The sequence below is a fragment of the Priapulus caudatus genome, unplaced genomic scaffold, assembly GCF_000485595.1.
Source record: "Priapulus caudatus unplaced genomic scaffold, Priapulus_caudatus-5.0.1 Scaffold258, whole genome shotgun sequence".
Taxonomy (NCBI): Eukaryota; Metazoa; Priapulida; class Priapulimorpha; order Priapulimorphida; family Priapulidae; genus Priapulus; species Priapulus caudatus.
Window position 1 is genome coordinate 47,461 of NW_014577319.1, and position 9,167 is coordinate 56,627.

Here is a 9,167-nt window from a genome sequence, read left to right on the forward strand (position 1 = left end):
CTGAGAAATTCTGAGAAATTCTGAGGTGGCCAACGCAATTTCATGCAAATGGCGCGAACCCGCCCATTGCCTGACGTCACTGTCAACAAACGCGCGCCTTATGTAAGGTGCGTTGCGAGGTGTGAGAACTATTTTAGGCTCTTGTGGGATACTTATTGGATCAGGGTAGTAGTACAGCTGTAGCAGGGTTGATGTTGATCAAATGTACATGAATGTACATGAATACATGTAATGACAGCTGTAGCAGGGTTGACGCTTAATGATATCGGCTTAGTTAATATCGTGGTTGTATCATGTCTCTGACGTCATAATGACGTCAGCCGTTGCTTACTACACATGTACGCGGGCAAGCAAAAACGCTCTGACAGTTTACATGTACCGTTATATGGAGAAATTAGCATGTACACAGGTGGCACATAGCGTTAGCCATTGAATAAAGTTTAAAACGAAAAATCGATGAAATTTCATGCACAACGTGGAGAGTATCCTTAAGTCATTTTTTTTAGTGTACGAGTCCACGTATTAGTGACTTTATTACTTATACCACGTGGAACTCTTTGGACATCAGTTGTCGGCGATTGAGCCGAGCAACCTTTTCTGGCAAGGGGTGTGTGTAGCAGAGCTACCTGCGCGAGTGCTGAAACTTGAGCGAGGTTAAGAATAGCAACCGGAACACGGTCAAGAATAAGTCACAGGATATTCTCAGCGCAATGACATCATTGCTAAATGTGAACGTGACCGCTTGTTTTTTAACTGCATACTAAAGGTGTGGCCCAATCACCAGCCAGCCCTTCGGTCATGTGACCCTGGTTTGATATCAAGTTCGATATAAAATTTATTCACAGCTGGGCTCAGTTTCACTCGCCCATAGCCACAACACTATGGTCAGGAGATAAGCGCCCACACCAAACCATATACGCGTCCCCCCCACCATGACCACACACACGCGATGGATATAAAAAAGTAGAAGAACTTATATGTGTTGTAAAACATTACCTGGTCTGTATTTAGTGATTCTCTGAGTAGAATAAAACCAACTAGTCTGTTACAACAAATACGTGTTATCTCTACTGTGAAGTTATTCACTACTCGCCTTACGTCGCACAAGAGGCAAGTCTGACATCTCCTTCAAGCGGAAACGCAAGCACGAACAGATAACAACGGGTGAAGAACAATATACAACGCAAGACCTATAACATTACGACCTATACGATCACGTGTCTACACACAGTCGGGCATCTCCCGACGTGCCTTACGAATCGTCTATAACACTGATACAACCCATATCTCATGTACATCAGAGAGCTGGTACAGAAGCGATTCCATCTATAAAACTGCACGGTAAAAATCAGGTCACATTACACAGCAAACTAGAGCAGTGTATAATTTCAAGATGATTAATATACAAAAACAGATAAGTTGAGAAATAATCATTTATAATTTCTTTTCAAGTTACTTAAACATATTCTTTTTGATTTTATGTTTATGCCTCGTCTATTTTACATTTTACATTTATCTAATCTTCAATACCAATAACGAATTCTTCTTTTATTGCATAATAATTTTCAAGTAGTAAAAAACAATATATAACAACGGGTTAAAATAAACGTTGGTAAAACTAGAAGTGCTTCACCTTTTTATGCAGGCTCCAAAAATCATACTTTATATTTTTCTGAGTTTAACCTGTTTTGAGTGACACTGCTCACATGGTGTCATATGAGGTATTAACATGGCAAACATACGGTTGTTGAAACCCAGCAAATAATTTAATCACACAAATCTGTCACATGCTTAATTAATAGTGTATTGTGTTAATGCTGTGATTATTAGGTCTACAATATAATGCACATTTAGCAGTATCCAGGGGATATCATATGTATACTCCTACAAATATATACATAAATTTTGAAGTAAAAATAATATAATAATTTTGAAACTTCGTGAACGAATTTTCGAAGCTGCCTCACCCATCCTTATATAGTGTATGTTAGTCAATGGCTGAAGAAGAAGCATCTGTTTTTGTGACATTTGGTGAGCGGATTGACTGCACCCTGGAACCCACCTTCTCAAATCTGAAATTATAATCAGAATAATACATAAGTATCGTTTATGTGCATGTATGCACAAATGTATACAATGTAACAGCGTACAGTCAAACTTGTAAATAAAACAGTAAATAATGATCCCTTAAAGGAACTAACTTTCTGAAAACTACCATGCGATACACTTAGGCCAAAACAAAATATAGGTGTGGTTACGGTTTCCCGACCGACCCTATTTATTCCCAGCAACCCTAAACATTTTATTGTCAATTTCTTTAAAATAAAAAAAAAAAAAAAAAAATAAAAAATATGAATTGGACAGTTCCTGCTTTAAAAGGCACAACGCACATCCTTCAGACATGGTTCGTAAATAAAATATTTCAAGAAAATAAAATTCCTTTTTATGCTCCTTATTATCCCATTTTCCTACCTATATACCAACCTATTTTTCGGCATGTAACGGTAACCACACATATATTTTGTTTTGGCCTTATGCAACAGTCCAAAATGCCGATAACATATTCATACCACTTTTATTTTATATATTGTAAAGATGTTATATAGAAATAACATCAATATAGCTTGTTACGTGTCCTGCTGACTAGCCAAGCTGTATATGTGCATATCTATATAAATCTTGAATAATAGAGAAATATCTTTTATTTACTTACTGCTTTATTTGAACAGTGGTTTCTGCTCCCGTTCCTCCAGCCTCTTGACATGGTGTTATTTTCCTATTTGCTGCTATCAGGTCTCTGGAATTTAGGAACACCAGTTGATCCCGTGAGGTGATCAACTAGGTTCAGGAACAAAAAAAAAAAATAAAAAATCATGTGTCATGCAGCAACAAAAATAAATTTACTAAACTTACTAAACGTGAAAAAAAGTTACCAACTTATGAAATTTTGTCATTGCAAACATAATATAGTAGTAAATATTTGAGTGTTTAAGAAAGAGAACAAAATTTAAAGAAGTATCCTGGGAAAGAATACAATGCCATTGATTAAGGTAAAGAATAAAAATAAATTTTCTTCAGGCACACATCTATTTTATTATCTTACTTCACTGCTGATCTATCAGCTGTTTTCCAATCCATTTTTCGTGATGATCTTGCCACTCTTTTGATAATCACCCGCCAACAGCTTTGCCATATTCACTGGTTCCACCTCATAAGGAGCAGGCGGCTGCACAAATTATCCCTACTTATCTTACACTAATATCTCTAGAATATCTGCTTGACCATTTGGCAGCAATTTGTAACCATTGCATTCAATTAGATATAACATGTACGAATTCAAGTGCGTGAAACTATGGAAGCTATAGGCCATTACGCCAAAACTTACCTATTTTAATCGCGATTGAATTCCAGCCAATCAGAACAGTGGTTTTTAATCACGATTAAAATGTATTTTAAGTGCGATTGAATTCCAGCCAATCAGAACAGTGTTTTTAATCGCATTAAAATAAATTTTGCGATTTTAGGCGCAATTTTTGGCGCTCCTGGTAGATCCTACAAGTACAATGTCGGATAGGACTGATTTTATACGGCAGCGCCGTATCAGGTCAGTACCTGCGTGCGACTGCTTACAACGGATGGAACGGTCGACTTTGTGGAACACAGGTAGGGCGCAAAGGTTAGGCCAGCCGTTCGTTCAGCATTGCTGCCTTGAGGTGCACCGAAACTTAGAATTGAATTAACCATTAACTTTTTTATTATAATGTTTTTTTCTGCATCATTGTATTTTTACAAATTATGGTGATAATAAATAAACTGATAATGTCACCAGAGGCAAGGCGCAACTCTCTTTGAATTTTTCTCTCTGTTAATGAATATTTGTGTAAAATTTTGGAAAATGGATTTAACACAGTGGATGGATTTGCGAAATAGTGCCACACAACAGGAACTTGCATTTCATATAAATACTAAATTGTAATGTATTAGGTTTTCAATAGAATAATAGTTACCGCTGTACGGTGGCGCCGCCACCCGTTCTAACAGAGAAATAAAGATGGATGATTATACGACAAGCTATTGAATATTAGTCCTTTACTAGGCGTGAGCCGGCATGAGCGACGGTGCGAGGACATAACATAAATGAATAGGATAGTCTATGGAACAAGTGCCGCAGAGCAACAGGGCTCATCTGGTGTCTGGTGTTCTGCTGATAAATTCATTTGTTGCATAGCAAGACGTCCTTACATACGTTCATTTCTAACCCCAAAAAACAACACTTCAAACTAGTGTAATAAAATTCCGATAGAATGGCGCGGCCGCTATCAAAGGCATCGTTCGCATCGCGTCAAGCCAAGCATGGCAGCGTCTGTCAGTGTGACGACAGACTTGCAAAAAGCAGGAGCGAATAATTACTCCATATTATTACATAAGATAACGTGCGTTCTATGGTGTCAGGTAAATAAAGGTACATAAACCCCTTGCGAGGCACATCTGGCTCGTTACAAAATAGCTCAATGGTTGATACAACCAGAGCAGCTCGTGCAAGATTAGATATTTACAGCAATACGCATAGCAAATATCTGTAAACTAATTTCAGTAGCAAGGTAGGCCAGTGATTAGTGGACGCGAATAAGCTCAAGAACGTACACTACTTGCGTCTATATTGGTGCCAAATTTGATGAGAAAATTAAGTCTGGGAAATCCGCAGCCTCACTCTGGGTAATTATTTGAGTGCTAGTGACTGTATTCCAACTATTCATAATGTACACTACAGAATCTTATATATAAGTCATCTCATTATCTCCTAAGTACAGCGTGTGTCAAGTAAGAGTTATGTGTGGAATTTCACTGTAAATGGGAGCTTTCCACAACCACAGGTACTCGCCAACGCAGTTGAGAAACAAATCAATGTTTAACCTCCTCTTGAGGGTCAAAAGGTTATCCGACATTACTCTTTCGCATGTCAGCAGAAAGTACATTTTCATGGTCCTTTCATAAAGCCATAAAATGGTAGGTCACGCTGAAACATAAAAGTTTTTCAATCGCTCCGTCAGACCATGTCCTCAGAAAATGTCTAAATCTGCGCCTGTGCCCCATTGACCTTTGACCTGGTGACCTCAATTTCGGCACAGTGATGGCTTTTCCTACCATGATGCTATACACTGACTATCACGAGCCTAGGTCGAGCCGTTTAGATTTGTGCCGCAATTCTGCATTTCCTCGTTATACCTTAAGTTAAGGAGGGAAAGTTCCCCCTTCTTTTACACCTCTTGACCTTTGACCTTTGACCCCGAGCTTCGACATCCCAACTCGTTTTCGGATTACCACCCACACGTCCCGACTTTCGAATCCGTACGTCGAGCCGTTTAGATTTGTGCCCAACTGTTGACGGACGCACGGACGGCCGGACGGGCGGACGATCATGCGATTCTACAATCTGCACCTGACTACGTCAGATGAGCTTAAGAATACAATGATGCAGAAAAAAAACATAATGAAGAACGTGTTAACGGTTAATTCAATTCTAAGTTCGGTGCACCTCAAGGCAGCAACGCTGAACCGAACGGCTGGCCTAACCTTTGGTTTGCGCCTACCTGTGTTCCACAAAGTCGACCGTTCCATCCGTTGTAAGCAGTCGCACGCAGGTACTGAACTGATCACGGCAGTGCCGTATAAAATCAGTCCTATCCGACATTGTACTTGTAGGATCTACCAGGAGCGCCAAAAATTGCGCCTAAAATCCGCAAAAATCGATTTTAATCGCGATTAAAAAGCACTGTTCTGATTGGCTGGAATTCAATCACGCTTAAAATGCATTTTAATCGCGATTAAAAACCACTGTTCTCATTGGCTGGAATTCAATCGTGCTTAAAATGCATTTTAAGCGCGATTAAAATAGGTATGTTTTGGCAGTAATGGCCTTCCATATGAAACTGAATAAAACAGAATGTATTTCGTTGAATATGAAAGGTTTATCTATAAGTATATTCAAAGGTATATGCTTTCAATACAAGCATGGGATCTACAGTTGTGTCCCATTGACTTACATGTGTTTCTTTGGAATTTTGTCATGAACACTTGTAAGGCTGGCCTGTAGAGGTTTGACAGGCTTTGCAGGTTCTGGATTCCATATTTTATCAGCATGTCTTCTGGTTGGTCGTCTGCTGAGACAATATGTTAGACTAGCATTCAATAGATGCCTATAACATTTGAGATGTGAATTTTCATGTGCCTCCCAAATAAGTCATAGTGAAGGCAATTCCCGCACACATGCACGCACGACACACCCACGCCACGACACGCTAAACCGCATGCACACGCACACGAACGCACGCGCGCACACACACGCACGCACACACGCACGCACGCACGCACGCACACACACACACACACACACACACACAGTTGGAGGTTAACTATCAGTTTGAGGAACAGACCTGTCACCAGAGATGCGGACACTTTTATCAGTCGCAGCCTTTCCCTCTCTCTTGAACACACTCATATCATCCTGCAGTGAGAATGGCGGTGGGCGGGCTTCTGACTTCGGTGTAAGGTTCACTTGTGGCACAGTAGGTGCGTCATACACCATGTAATCTGGCAGGTGGGATGTAGCCGAAACGTCTCTGAAGTAAATAAGTTCTAAGCTCAATCACAAAAATTATGCATTTTACAGAACTACTAGAATGCTTCTAGCCCAGCCACAAATACACGTTGATCAGCATGTGGAATATAGCATGAGTCAAAACATTTGTTAATGTAACTAGTCATAGGTACCTACAAAGTAAAAACATAAAAACTAGGATGGAAAATTAGCCTTAGGCTACATACCGAATCCTTGCCTTTGCTCCAGCAAACATACAAGAACAACGAAACATGATTGGCTACTCATGTGATCAATAATTTTTAGTTTGATATTGCGCACAATACAGCAGATTGGTTTCTTAGCGCAGGTAGGTCATGTTCAGTTATTATGCCAAAGAACCAATTGCAATCAATAAATAATTTACAATGGACATGTACCTTCCATTAGTGCCTACAGATACGTCAGATTTTGTTTACCATAATTCCAGTTGCTAGTGGCAACCAGAATAGTCAAAGAATATACAGCAGAAAAATCACAGGCTGTGTGTTTTAAGCCACACTAAACAATAGGTATTCTCGTAAGTATAGCTGATATTGATGAAGTGTGCAGACCACATACTGTACTACTCCTTATCATAATTACTCATTCTGCACCTGTTCTCAGCTGGTGAGCATGGATGCTCATGATCAAACCATCCAGGACGAGTATAGCTTTTTGCCTCTACACTCCCTTTAGCAGCGTTGTATTCCAACAGACCTTAATTACAAAATATATATATATTACAGCATAATAGTAAATACATGTTACAATTTAGAGCTAGCTAGATCTATTACACCTTAGTCAATATAATTATTGGGTTCATTTAGGTTCCTCCTGTACATGCATAGGCCCTATATATCTATCATGAATAGGATAGTCTATGGAACACAGTGCCGGCAGAGCAACAGGGCTCATCTGGTGTCTGGTGTTCTGCTGATAAATTCATTTTGTGCATAGCAAGACGTCCTATACATACGTTCATTTCTAACCCCAAAAAACAACCACTTCAAACTAGTGTATAAAATTCCGATAGAATGGCGGGCCGCCTATCAAAGGCATCGTTCCATGCGGTCAAGCCAAGCATGGCAGCGTCCAGTGTGACGACAGATTGCAAAAAGCAGGAGGCGAATAATTACCCATAATTATTACTATAAGATAACGTTGCGTTCTATGGTGTCAGGTAAAATAAGGTACATTAAACCCCTTGCGAGGCACATCTGGCTCGTTACAAAAATAGCTCAATGGTGATTACAACCAGAGGCAGCTCGGCAAGATTAGCAATTTACAGCCAATACGATAGCAAATATCTGTAAACTAATTTCAGTAGCAAGGTAGGCCAGTGATTAGTGGACGAATAAGCTCAAGAACGTACACACTTGCGTCTATATTGGTGCCAAAATTTGATGAGAAAATTAAGTCTGGGAAATCCGCAGCCTCACTCTGGTAATTATTTGAGTGCTAGTGACTGTATTCCAACTATTCATAATGTACACTACAGAATCTTATATATAAGTCATCTCATTATCTCCTTAAGTAAGCGTTGTTCAAGTAAGAGTTATGTGTGGAATTTCACTGAAAAATGGGAGCTTTCCACAACCTACAGGTACTCGCCAACGGAGTTGAGAAAGCAAATCATGTTTTAACCTCCTCTTGAGGGTCAAAAGGTTATCGACACTCTCTCTTCGCATGTCAGCAGAAAGTACATTTTCATGGTCCTTTCATAAAGCCATAAAAATGGTAGGTCACAGCTGAAACATAAAAGTTTTTCAATCGCTCCGTCAGACCATGTCCTCAGAAAATGTCTAAATCTGCGCCTGTGCCCCATTGACCCTTTGACCTGTGACCCTCCTTTTGGCGCTCCTGGTAGATCCTACAAGTACAATGTCGGATAGGACTGATTTTATACGGCACTGCCGTAATCAGTTCAGTACCTGCGTGCGACTGCTTACAACGGATGGAACGGTCGACTTTGTGGAACACAGGTAGGTGCAAAGCAAAGGTTAGGCGAGCTGTTCGATTCAGCGTTGCTGCCTTGAGGTGCACCGAACTTAGAATTGAATTAACCATTAACACGTTCTTCATTATAATGTTTTTTTTCTGCATCATTGTATTTTTACAAATTATGGTGATAAATAAATAAACTGATAATGTCACCAGAGGCAAGGCGCAACTCTCTTTGAATTTTTCTCCATCTGTTAATGAAATATTTGTGTAAAATTTTGGAAAATGGATTTAACACAGTGGATGGATTTGCGAAATAGTGCCAACACAACAGGAACTTGCATTTCATATAAATACTAAATTGTAATGTATTAGGTTTTCAATAGAATAATAGTTACCGCTGTACGGTGGCGCCGCCACCCGGTTCTAACAGAGAAATAAAAGATGGATGATTATACGACAAGCTATTGAATATTAGTCCTTTACTAAGGCCGTGAGCCGGGCATAGAGCCGAGGTGCGAGGACATAACATATATTATTATTCCTATAACGTGTCTTCTTAGGTGTATAGATGTTATTCTGAGCTTAGAGCCGTATAGGCTATATT

At 39.6% G+C, this 9,167-nt stretch overlaps 1 protein-coding gene across 1 annotated transcript in view; it reads right to left on the reverse strand.

The window, feature by feature from the left end:
* Positions 1-3,118: 3,118 nt before the first annotated feature.
* Positions 3,119-9,167, reverse strand: part of LOC106808174 (uncharacterized protein C7orf57-like) — an 11,477-nt gene continuing 5,428 nt past the window's right edge. Inside the window, exons 2-5 of the mRNA XM_014810767.1 lie at positions 7,234-7,336; positions 6,435-6,620; positions 6,045-6,158; positions 3,119-3,227 (exon numbers count right to left, since the gene is read on the reverse strand). Coding sequence (XP_014666253.1) covers positions 3,119-3,227; positions 6,045-6,158; positions 6,435-6,620; positions 7,234-7,336 — 512 coding nt within the window. The remainder of the gene's footprint in view (positions 3,228-6,044; positions 6,159-6,434; positions 6,621-7,233; positions 7,337-9,167) is intronic.